Source organism: Diceros bicornis, chromosome 1 (genome assembly GCF_020826845.1).
Source record: "Diceros bicornis minor isolate mBicDic1 chromosome 1, mDicBic1.mat.cur, whole genome shotgun sequence".
Taxonomy (NCBI): Eukaryota; Metazoa; Chordata; class Mammalia; order Perissodactyla; family Rhinocerotidae; genus Diceros; species Diceros bicornis.
The window spans coordinates 70,540,289-70,553,432 of record NC_080740.1 but is presented as its reverse complement, the minus strand read 5'-3'; the positions used below and the strand labels follow the sequence as shown (position 1 = coordinate 70,553,432).

The 13,144-nt window shown below is 38.6% G+C and overlaps 1 protein-coding gene across 1 annotated transcript in view; it reads left to right on the top strand.

Annotated features, from left to right (window-relative positions):
* The window catches only part of FAM114A2 (family with sequence similarity 114 member A2), a 35,830-nt gene that overhangs the window by 10,472 nt on the left and 12,214 nt on the right, over positions 1–13,144 (top strand). The window contains exons 5-9 of the mRNA XM_058544547.1: positions 806–897; positions 2,342–2,476; positions 2,988–3,146; positions 3,736–3,859; positions 9,440–9,519. Coding sequence (XP_058400530.1) covers positions 806–897; positions 2,342–2,476; positions 2,988–3,146; positions 3,736–3,859; positions 9,440–9,519 — 590 coding nt within the window. The remainder of the gene's footprint in view (positions 1–805; positions 898–2,341; positions 2,477–2,987; positions 3,147–3,735; positions 3,860–9,439; positions 9,520–13,144) is intronic.

Genomic DNA, 13,144 nt, shown 5'->3' with positions numbered 1-13,144 from the left:
ATTTTTTTTTGTGAGGAGATCAGCCCTGAGCTAACATCCGCCAATCCTCCTCTTTTTTTGCTGAGGAAGACGGCCCTGGGCTAACATCGGTGCCTATCTTCCTCCACTTTATATGGGACGCCGCCACAGCATGGCTTACCAAGCAGTGCATCGGTGCGCGCCCGGGATCCGAACCAGCGAACCCCGGGCCGCCGCAGCGGAGCGCGCGCACTTAACCGCTTGCGCCACCGGGCCGGCCCCTATTGAGTTATTTATATACAGTAAAGTTGACTCTTTTTAGGGAGACAGTTTTACATGTTTTGACAAACATACATGCCTTTTGACACTGTATAATCACAGTCTATTGTGATGATACAGATGTAGAATATTTCTTGTATCTGTATAGACAATCAAGATATTAGAATATTTTCATTACCCCAAAAAAGTACCCTCATACCCCTTTGTAGTCACTTCCCTCCACCTACTCTCAGCTCTTGGCAACCACTGATCTGTTTTCTGACTCTATAGTTCTGTCTTGTCCAGAAGATTATATAAATGGAATCGTACAGTATGTATCTGTTGTTATGTATATTAGTAGTTTGTTTAAAAGACTGGATTTTATTTTTGAAATGAATTGAAAATGAAAAAAAGCTATCTAAGCTTTCATTTTAAAATAGGCAAATAGTTTAAAATAATAAAACAAAAAGGGCTAAGGCCTTGTGTGTGGGAAGCAGGGTCTAATTTTTAAAAATTCACATAGTTGCTAATAAAGCAAATCTATTTATGGACCATCCCTTCATATTTACACTTACTCTCCCTCCTGTAGGAGAGACAAATGCCAAAGAGAATGAAACTTCCTCCCCAATGACTGGGCCCTTTGGTGTATTCTCAACCATCTCTACTGCTGTTCAGAGCACAGTGAGTAAAAAGTGCAAGGTCTCCTCCTCCCTTCCGTGGTTATGATGGGTTTTTGTCTCTTTCTCACTCTTTTCCTTGAAAAGCCATTGGGGCTGATTACTTTTATGGGAGTCCAAATCACTGAAGATCACTCACTTTAATCTTAGGGGTGGAGGGAGAGCTACTTGACTTTAAAGAAGTAAAGGAGGGAGTAGGGAATGAAGAGTAACAGAGAGGCAATGTACGTAATATTTTATGGACTAGGAATTTTTGGTTTGGTGGCCCTAGAAAACTTCTCTGCTTCACAAAAATATTTTTCTCATAATTGTATCTTTTAGGCAAGGGGGAGTTGTGATATTTATGATAAATACTTATAAAACTATAGATGATTAGAAACATTTTTAAAAAGATTATATAGGAAGCTTAATATCTTGCCTATATGAAGATAGATAGCTAGTACTTTTTAATTTTGACTTGTTATTAAAGTATAACATATACACAGAAAAGTGAAATCACAAGTGTTCACAGTTTGAATTTTCACAATGTGAAAACGTTTAGACTAAGAAACAACATTATGGTACATCACATGTCTCCTCTGTGCCCTCTCCCAGTTATCTGTGCCTCCCTCTCTTGCCCACCAAGATAACCACAATCTTGACTTCTACCATCATAGATTAATTTTGCTGACTTTTAGACTTTATATGAATGGAATCATACCGTATATAGTTTTTTGTTTCTAGCTTCTTTCACTCAACATTATGTTTGTATGATTTATCCATGGTGTAATTTGCATACTGTAGTCCAGTTTCTTTGCTGTATTCCATTGTGTGACTTTGTCACATTTATTTATGCCACAGTTGATGAGAATTGGGGTAGTTTCCAGTTTTTAGCTTTTACAAATAGTGCTATTATGAGCCTTCTTGTACATGTCTTTTTTTTTTTTTTTTTTTTTGGTGAGGAGATCAGCCCTGAGCTAACATCCGCCAATCCTCCTCTTTTTTTTTGCTGAGGAAGACGGCCCTGGGCTAACATCTGTGCCTATCTTCCTCCACTTTATATGGGACGCCGCCACAGCATGGCTTACCAAGCAGTGCGTCGGTGCGCGCCCGGGATCCGAACCAGCGAACCCCGGGCCGCCGCAGCGGAGCGCGCGCACTTAACCGCTTGCGCCACCGGGCCGGCCCCCTTGTACATGTCTTTTGATGAATTTCTGTACACGTTTCTGTTGAGTATGTGACCATGTGTAGAGTTGCTGGATCATAGGATATTCATATATTCAGCTGTAGCAGATAGAGTTTTCTAAAGTGGTTATACCTCTTTACATTCTCACAAGCAGTGTATGATTGTTTCAGTTGCTCCATATTCTTGCCAGTGCTTCGTATTGTTAGCCACTACTTTATATATTCAAAACATGCAAGTGTTTTTTTTTCAATATTATTATAACGAGGTTGCGTGTGTTTCCTAGGGAAAGAGTGTTATCAGTGGAGGTTTGGATGCCTTAGAATTCATTGGGAAAAAGACCATGGATGTAATAGCAGAAGGGGATCCTGGATTTAAAAGAACCAAGGGTCTGATGAACCGGAATTCTACACTGTCTCAGGTACTGTTTGGTTTTACCTGTTTACTTCCTGTTTCTGTTTTGGTCTGTATTTTTGCCTATGGTAACTTGAGACCTTGTTAATATTTCCTTTTGAAGAATGTTCAATGATTTATTTATTAAGGCTTTTGTGGGAGGTAGACAGTGAGAGCTCTAATGCTTAGAAAAATGTCCCAGTTCTTTTTTTCCTCCTCTTTCCTTTTTGCAGAAGCCTCTTGGCAATGAAGTACAGGATGCCAAGCCCTTCCGGAGTTGTTTATTAGAGTAATGTTTAAACTGCTTTTGGAGAAAGACGTGCTTCCTTGGGTGTTATTTACCCTGTAGGATCATATTATGTGTGCTCATTTTTTTCCCCCGCAGCCCCTGAGCCTATCAGGCTTGAATCACAATGCCAGGAATGAAAGGACAGTGCTCAGTACTCCTACCCGTCTCAGCTTTGCTTCCTTCACCTCTCAAAACTCGCTCTTGAGGTCTCATTACTTGCTGCATTGTAATGTCTCCGTCTCTTTTTCAGGCTTTAAGAGAGGCGAAGGAGAAAGAAGAGCTATGGACCTCCAATGAGGTTACTGTGGAAACGGACAAGAAAGCTCATTATGGGCTACTCTTTGATGAATTTCAAGGCCTTTCACATCTAGAAGCTCTAGAAATGCTTTCCCGAGAAAGTGAAATAAAGGTAGTTCCAAACCAGAAATTTCAACTGGAATAGACTCCAAGCATAGGAATGTTGCATAGTTTCTTTTCTTTTTGTACAGTTGGAAGATGACATGTATTTCAGATGGAGACTTGAGACTATTTGAAAATACTATACCAAAATAAACAAAAAACTAATGTTTGAACTAATTGATAGAAATGGAGTGAGTCATGTCTTATTTCTCTAATTAAACAAAAAAGACAGATTGACAAAGAGGTATTAATGGCTCATCTGTTATTTTTCCTTCACTTTGGTCTTTCTTTTTTTCAGTGTCTTTGGCTTAAGTTGCCAATTTGGATACAGTTACCTGTTAGCTTTAAATTCATTCAAGACTATTTCATTTCCCCCTAATTTCTAAGATTTGTTAAGCACTAATAATTTCCAGACGTTTCTGGCTTGTATTATTTTTGGAAGTACAAATTCTCCCTGCCTTTCTGTAATGACCAGCCTCTTGTGTTGGTTCTTAAGGAATAGCTTGTGTTGGCTGGTGAGCTCATAATTTTGGTTTTAATTTGGTCTGTGGCCTCTTCTCCATTTGTGAATGTTATTCTTTTTCTTTATATCCATTCAGGTGAAATCTGTCCTTAATTCTCTAAGTGGAGAAGAATTAGAGACTCTAAAACTTGAATTGGAGCAGCTCAAAGAAGCATTTTCCCTAGCAGAATTCTGTGAGGAAGAGGAAGAAGAAAAAAAAGGTAATATAAAAATCCAGTATCTGAGAGGGGAGGGTGTAGTGTGTTTATATGCAGTGTCTTGCCCTTGAAATAAATTATTTTCTCTCCAATTACACTGGCTTGATTTTACTTTTTTTATTGAGGGTTTTTCTGCAGAATTCTCTGCGGTCTTTCCCCTGACTAGGCATTGATGTATTTGGCCTTATGTGTGTTTCTTCTCCATCCTCCGTCTCCCCAACTCTTTGTGCTTCTCCAAGTCTAATCTTGCAACTCACATCTCTGTCTGCTTTTTCAGTTAGAGAGCTGCCTTTGTCAGATTCCTGCTTCAGTCTGGCTGGTCATCCCTATGAGCTTTTGTATCCCTAGATACTACTCCCATGCCTCTCTGACTCCTGTGACCCCTGACCTCATCTTGAATTGAGGCCTGCAGGATGGCAGTTATCCAAAATGTGGGTGATAGTTTATCTTTTTCATTTTCAAAAGTTTTCTTATGCCATATTTTAATATCTTCGTCCCTCAGAAAATGTTAAGTGTAGTAGCTACTAATTTCTGCAGAGCAATCAGGAAATGAGGTGGTTGACATAAAGCATAATTTCTGGGCAGTTGAATTATAAGCTTTAAGAGTTGTTTCATTTTAACATTTTACCTGGAAATATTTCTACTATGTGTTACAAACTAACTGGCTTCTTTTTTTAGTAGAATCTGATGATTACAGTTTTGCCTTTTCTGATGAAACAATCAATTATAAACATAAAAAGTGAATAGAAGGCCGGCTCTGTGGCTTAGCGGTTGGGTGCATGCGCTCCACTGCTGGCGGCCTGGGTTCGGATCCCGGGCGCGCACCGACGCACCACTTCTCCAGCCATGCTGAGGCCGTGTCCCACATGCAGCAACTAGGAGGATGTGCAGCTATGACATACAACTATCAACTGGGGCTTTGGGGGAAAAATAAATAAATAAATAAAACTTAAAAAAAAAAAAGTGAATAGAAAAATTTCCTCAGGAACTGTCAAGACATATAGGGCCAGTCGTCCATGTGGTAGATTACATCAGTGGTTTAAAAAGTGTGGTCTGCAGATCTTTGAGTCTCTAAGACCTCTTCAGGGAGCTCCTGAGTCAAAACTCTTTGCTTAATAGTACCAAGATGATTTGCTTAAAAAATTTTTCTTTTTTATTGTTTTGACATTTGTACTAATGGTGCAGAAGCAGTGGTGGGAAATTACCGGTGCCTTAGCATGAATCAAGATAGTGGCACCAAACTGTACTAATATTATATTTTCACTGCGACACATTCACAGTAAAAAAAAAAAAGTGCCAATTTCGTTTAACCTTGTCCTGATGAAGCAGTAACAATTATTAATTTTATTAAATCTTGACCCTTGAGTACACTTCTTTTCATAGTCTGTGTGATGCATACTGAAGTTGTCTCAAGGAAAAGCACTTGTATTGTTAGATTTGTAAGCTGAACTACCTGTTTTTTTATGGAACCATTTTTATTTTAAAAGGTTGCAGTCACATAGACTATTCAGAGTAGGATATTTGGTAATATTTCCTGAAAATGAATGAAGTGAGCCTTTGCTTCAAGGAAAGCAGCTAATAGTATTTGTACTAATAAAATTCAAACTAAGGAAAAGTTAGAATTTTGTAAATACTGTGGTGAGCTTGACAGCTTCCCAGTGCTTACAGATTTTTCTGATGAAATCGGTGGTGATAGTAACAAATTTGATCTTTTTGGGAATTTTATAATGAAGTGTGTCAGCATTTGGAAGATGTGCATAACTCAGAGAACCAGTATTTTTCAAGTAACTAATGTGTGACATTACCAAATCATGCCTCGGCAAAAGATAGACTAACGTATTTTAATTTAATGTAACCAAGTTCAAAATTTCATGATATGGTTTCAGGTTCCAAATTGCAACTAACTGTTAAAAAATAACCGTTTGTTGAGTTTTGGTGTGCTGTTAAAGAATATCCACAATTATCTGAAAAGGCTTTTAAAATACTTCTCCCCTTTCCAACTACATATTTTTATGAGCTTGGAATTTCTTCATGTACTTAAACAAAACAACATATCACAACAGACTGAATGTAAAAACAGGTAAAAGAATCTAGCTATCTTTAAGCTGGACGTTAAAGAGATTTGCCAAGATATAAAACAGTGGCACTTGGCTCACTAACATTTTTCTTTTTTGGAAAATATAGTCATTTTTCTTAAAAAGTATGTTATTTTAACAAGTAGTAGGTTTATTGTTATTTTTGATGAATTAATAAATACTTCAAACATTTCAGTTTTAATTTTTAATATGAAAAATGTTGATAGATATATAGCTTACATTAAAAAAGACTCTTCGGGATTCTCAAAACATTTTAAGAGTGTAAAGGGGTTTTGAGACCAAAATATTTGAGAACTGTTAGGTTAAATTATACCAAACCACTATACTTTTAACAATGTCTGTAATTGCTTTTTAGAATTGTGCATCTTTATTTCCTTCTGTGCATTTATCTCCCCATTTCTGGGTTCTCTTCACTGTCATCCAGCTTGTTTCTGGTATCCCCAAAACTCATTTTCTGTTTCTCATCTGCTGTGGTGGAAAACCAGATAACTAGTCATATTCAAGTTATGTATTAAAAGGAGAGCGCTCTGAGTAAGTCTTTCTTGTGAGAGAAGGACGTAAAGTTGAATGTATAGATTCTGTACGAGAGAGACTTGTTCTTTTTTGTTTCCATTTGTGTTTTGCACTGTGTTCTAAGAAGTCAAACTGCCTGTTATATAACATCTTGCTAAATGACATCTTAATTTAAATAGAGTCCTGTTATGAAATGGTTCTTGAATATAAGTTCTTAAAGCTGTCTTGAGGTATTGAGAAGGCAGTATAGCATGGTGGATAAAAGGATGGGTTTTGGAGTTAGACCTGGGTTCAATATCAAGATCTGCTATTTACTAAGCCATGTGACTCTGGAAAGTTACTTAATACTGAGCTTTTGTTTCCTCAACTGTAAGAAGAGGATGCTAATTCCTCTCAGGTTGTTATAAGGACTAAATGAAATATTAGATTTAATGTGTGGCACCTAGTAAGCACTCAACAAATGGTAGCTATTATTTGCATTATTAGGATGGCATAAGTAAATAGATAAAGGTCTGCATTTTAAAAGTCTCACTTAGCAGGAAACTCATAGATTAATTTTGATTTGCTTCAGTTGCTCCATTCTTCCTAACCAAGCCCTGGTGTGACAATCCCCGGTTATTTATAAACTTAATTTAAGTTATTTGTACACAGTGCCATTAACAGTATTTTTTCAATTTAGTCACCATCTGGCTTTGCATAGTAATCAGAAATCCTGATCTTTAAATACCATTCAGAGGACTCGAAGGGATTTTCTAAACAGATGGATTTGTGTCTGCGATATTTGTCTCCGCTACCTGTTTGCCAGAGATTAGGACTCTGCAAAGATAGCACTGGAGTGCTGCATGCGCCTCTTCCCAGCAGCCCTCCCTGGTGATTTTGGTTGAGAATGCAACACTGGCATTGGTATTTAATTATATCTCAATGAAGTTGTTAAAAAAATTGGTGGTAGCAGAGGGGAGAGAAATCCACAGAACCTGGTTCTTGTGATGTTGGTCATTTTCATTTTCTATCAGCAGTCTTAAACCCTTGCTCCTCTGTCTTATGCACCTGATCCCTTCACTTCCGAAGGAGACTTCGTGCTTGGGGAGACGCCAGCCTCTCTCCTGAGTTTCCCCAAAGCACTAGCCCTGCCTCCTTTCCATTCTTACATGCTTTTATTCTAATGCCACAACTACTTTTTATGCTCAGGTCTGTGGGGAGTACATCACAGGGATCTCTAAACATTTTTGAACAACCCTTAGCTGTGAAAGTTTTTTGAGCGCTTAGACCTACCATATGTATATTTGAATGTTCGTAAATTATACATATGTACTACTATAATAATATATTGTTTACATTCTAAAGTATACCCTAAAATAGAATTTTTTAAAAGAATGAGGTAAATGTCTATAAATAAAAGTTTCATATTTTTCCCCTGTGTTCTCTTGGATTATTTTGTGAACCCCTTGGGGTGTATGCATTCCAGTATGGATTTATCCTTTGCATCCAAATAATTTAAAACTCAGTCGGGAAAACAAAATGCCTACCTAAGAGTCAGATTTTAGATTTTTAGGCAGTAAGATATGATTAGGAGTTGTTTAGATGAGTTATATAGGTCACAATTGTATCATTTAGTGAGATAAGCTTTTCCCAAACCATATTATACCTGCGATCACTAAACCATTTGAATTCTCTGCCTTGAATATGAAGAGAGAAGGACAAAAGGATAGCAGATGGAGAGAGAAGAACCAAGATAGAATTGTTTTCTTAAGTATTTTGGAGAGAAAGCAGGTATGAAGCGGTAATAATTTGCCCTGGTAAACCATGACGTGGTGACTAAGAAATACTCATATAGTTTGTAAGTGCTAAAAGATTTCTGTGTACAAGAGTTCTCTCTGCGTTCTGTGGTGCAGAGAAGCCTCCACAGGGCTTCAAAGGGGAGATTGAATAGGATTTAGATGAGTAGAGAGGAAAAGAGCATTTCCTGCCATTTGTTTGGATGTGTTGATTGCTTTTTGATCTTGACCCGACTGTTTGCTTGTGTATTTCTCAAGTATAGGTATGTATTCTGTGTTCCCTGTCATCTGTCACCATTCCCACAGCTTCCTCACCATCCTTCCAACATTCTGGAATCCCTTTTTCTCTTCTTTTCTTCTTATCCACCATTATTTCTTGCCTGGATCCTGAATTATTGGCTCAGCCTTCCTGCGCCATTTCTTATTCCCCTTTTAATCCATCCCCCACCCAGGAGCCAGAGTAATCTTTCTGAAATTTTAATTGGACATATCTCTCTCTATTTAAAATCATTCCATGGCACCTCATTCCCTTAATAAAAAGTTTGAATTCTTCCACATGGTTTATAAGGCCCTTTATTACCTGGATCCTACTTACCCTGCTAGCTTTATTCTACCCCTCTTCTCCCCCTTACCTTAAGACACTCCCAACTGTATTAAACTTCTTGCCATGCTTTTTTTCACCTCTGGATCTTTGTGCTTGTTTTCTCTGCCTGAAATTCTTCCCATTCTCCTGACTTGTACTCATTTTTTATGTCCCAACTTAAATTCCACCTCCTTGGAAGCACATGCATAGTAGCTGCTTAGTACTCTGCCTTCACCAGTTCTCCATTCATACTTCTGGGATGTAATACAAAGAACACAGGATTTGGACTGGGGGTGGGAAGGCCAAGGTTTGACTCCTAATTTGCTATGAGATTTTGGGGAAATAAATAAACCTCTTCAAGCCCTAGTTTCTTCATCTCAAAAGTGGGATAATGACACTCTTTTTATAAGCCCATTGAAAGAATTCATTGATCTAATATACATAAAAGGCTTCTGTAAGCACTAAAGCACCATGCTCGTATAAATTGCTGCTGCTGTTATTACTACTGTTGCTGCTACTACTGTCCCTCTCCTTTTCCTTCTCCCCACTCCTCCTCCTCATGATCCTCACCAGTCTTTCTGCAGTGTTTTACAGGGAACTTGTTTTTTTTTTTAAGGAGATGAAGACTTTACCAAAGAGATAACAGAGCTGTTTTCCCAGCTAAATGTCTCCTCCAAACCAGAGAAACTTGCCAGGGTAAGTCATTACTTCTTGGTGATTTTTGTTTTTTTACTTGTTTGGATTTAGTGAATAAAAAATGTAAGATTGGGGGCCTGCCTGGTGTTGTAGTGGTTAAGTTTGCCTGCTCCGCTTCGGCAGTCTGGGGTTTGCAGGTTTGGATCCCGGGCCTGGACCTATGCACTGCTCATCAAGCTATGCTGTGGTGGCATCCCACGTACAAAATAGAGGAAGATTGGCACAGTTGTTAGCTCAGTGAAAATCTTCCTCAGCAAAAAGAGGAAGATTGGCAACAGATGTTAGCTCAGGGCCGATCTTCCTCACCGAAAAAAAAAAAGAATGTAAGATTGTAAATTCCTGGGAAGGATATCACCAAAGTTGAGGGTATATTCTAAGTTCCGCACCTTCTGTCTGCCTCCTGCTCTTGCAGGTTAGCATGCTGAATTCACATCTGCCCCCCACAACACATCTGCCATCCTTACTTGGAATGTTTTGCTTGTCTGAAAGCTTAAATTAGACCACAGTGTTGGTCAGTTAAAGTTGGCAGTGCTCACCACCCTTCATGATACCAATGGGCTAGCCTTTATTGAGGTCTCACTGTTCTCATGGCTCTGAGTGATTCAGAGGTAATGGGATGTGGCCCCTGCCATTAGGAAGCTGGAGGTTACCATTTCCCAGAGCCCAACGACTCAGATAATGACCATTTAGCATGTAGGAATGAGAGAGTCCCATGGCCTTGGTCTTTGGTGGTGATGCCAGAGCTATCTTCACACATGTGGAACATGGAGGATCTTTAATCAAAGCTGAGAGAGGATAGGGAGGGCCTGTTTCCAGAGCAGTACCCACATAGCATGTATGCCAGGGCCAGCTCATGGGACACTGTTCACTGCGTCTTGGTCTGCTTGCTGCCTCTTCTTCTCTCAATCTTGAGAACCATTTCAGGACCAGTTAGCAGCAGGCACACATTACTTCCTAGCCAAGGAGAGCTGATAGTCATTGTATAGTCACTACAGTCACCTTCTCTCACATATCCGAGGGTAAAGAATATGATGTTTGATTTGTTTTCCAACTCTCTTGTGCCCAGTGAAAATGCTGCATTCTCTAAGAAAGCTTTTCACACCACCCTCCAGCAGCTCATCTCCCTCATCTCAACTTTTGCACTTTGCCACAGCACTTTCTAGCTTGTATCATAGTGGGTTGTTTTTTTAATTTTGGAAATAATATCAAACTTAGAGAAAAGTTGCAAAAATAGTACACACAATATTCATATACCTTTTATGCAAATGCTCCTATTGTTAACATTTTACTTCATTTTCTTAATCATTCATGCATGTCTTCTCTCTTTCCCTCTCCCTGTCCCTTCCTCTCCCCCCTAACCTGCCATGTTGTTATTATTATTATTGGGACTATTTTTGGTGTATGAGGAAGATTAGCCCTGAGCTAACATCTGTTGCCAATCTTCCTCTTTTTGCTGAGGAAGATTGGCCCTGGGCTAACATCCGTGCCCATCTTCCTCTACTTTATATGGGACACCACCACAGAATGGCTTGACAAGCGGTACATAGGTCCATGCCCAGGATCCGAACCTGTGAACCCCAGGCCACCACAGTGGAGCACGCAGACTTAACTGCTATGACACTGGGCCGAGTCCATATTATTGGGACTATTTTTGAGAGTGAATTGTAGGCATGATAGCCCTTTACTCCTAAATATTTCAATATGTATCTCCTAATGTGGATATTCCCTTACATAACCACAGTATTTATCAACTGCAGTAAATTTAACATTGATACCATATTTTATTTAATCTGCTGTCCACATTCCAGTTTTGTCACTTGACCCAGTAATGTCCTTCAAATCAAATTTTATCTTCTAACATAAGAGCTGGTACATGATCATGAATTGTATTTAGTTGTCATGTACTTTTAGTCTCTTTTAATCTGGAATAGTTCCTCAGCCTTTCTTTGTCTTTTATGGTATTGACATTTTTGAGAAATATAAGCCCCTTCCCACTTGTCTAGAAATAGAGTGCTCATTTGAGGTTTGTCTGATGTTTTCTCATGATTAAAGTTGGGTTATGCATTCCCATCCAAAAGACTTCATAAGTGATATTGTATCCTGCCCAGGGTACCACATCTAGAGCCACACAATGACCAACTACCCCTTATTGGTAATGTATTGTCTCATTTCTCACTGTGTAGTTATGATTTTTTTCCTGTGCTACTAATAAACTTTCTGTGGGGAGACATTTTAAGACCATACAAATATCCTATGCTCTTCATAATTTCCCTCCTAGATTTATCAACAATTCATGATTCTTGCTGCACCAATCTTTACTGTGATGGTTGTAAAATGATTTGTTTCAACTCCAGAACGTGCTCCACATTTACCAGTTGGCTCTTGGCATTCTACTGCAGTTAAGGACTCTCCTTTCTGCCCTATTTCTTTATTTGTTATCTATTTGTTATTAGTATGATCTCATGGATTTCTAGGTTTTCCCCTATTGGTTTGTAATTCATTACTGACCTTAATTATTTTGGTGTTCAAATTGTCCTTCAAGCTGACTCCTGTGTGACAGGCCCTCGTTGTTTTTTGAATATTTCTTTATTTTCTGGCATAAGAAGATATTCTAGACTCATCTTGTACCTTCCATACTCCAGCCCTGGAATCAGCCATTTGTTTGAGGAGCCATTGTTCCTTTTTGGAATCATAGGTAAAGACTTGGTTGCTAGGTGTGCTCATTGCTATCAGGATGTCTTTGCTTCTAGGCCTTGTTGGCAGAGCTAGGAAGTACATTCAGGTACACACACATAGACCTATATGTGCACGTGTACGCACATTCATGTTTTAGAGATCATGAGTTCACACTGATAACTCCAATTTCAGTCCATCCCTGCAGGGTTCTTCCTTGCCTTTCTCCATTACACATGTATTTCTCTTCTTCCATAGTAAAACCTTGTCTCCCAACAACATTAGTGCATTTCCTTATTTCCTCAATCCTGTAATGCATCTGAAATAGTGTCATAGCTTTGCCCATACAACTATAAAACCAACCTACAAATAGAATTTGATATATTTGCTGTCCCCCTATGTTAATTTAATTTTTGAATTTATAGAGTATTAACATGTTTCCAAACGTCAAAACTATGCAAAAACTATACTCTGAGAAGTGTCACTGCCTCCTGGTTCCCATCCACTCCATTCTTCTCTCTCCTTTTAGGTATTAAACTTTCTTGTTTTCTGGTATATCTTGCCTGTGTTTCTTTTTTAGACAAGCAGATATATTTTCTTATCTCCTTCTTGTACAAAAGTTAACATACATACTATATGTTTTAGGACCCTGCTGTATTCACTGAACCTTGTGCATATGTATTTTCATAAATTTATCATAGGTTTCTTTTTAATGTGTGTATCTCACCTCCTGTCTTAAATCTTAAATTTCTTCAAGGCTGGATCTGTGCTTTATCGGTCCTTAAAATCCCAACTCTACGACCTCTTACTTTCTGTGTGGTCTTGAGCAAGTTGCATAACCTGTCTGTACCTCAGTTTCTCTATCTGTGAGGTAGGGATCCTGTACGGTTCCTGTGAGGATTTAATGTGTTAATACACGCAAAGATCTTACTAAATACCTGGCTTGTAGTAA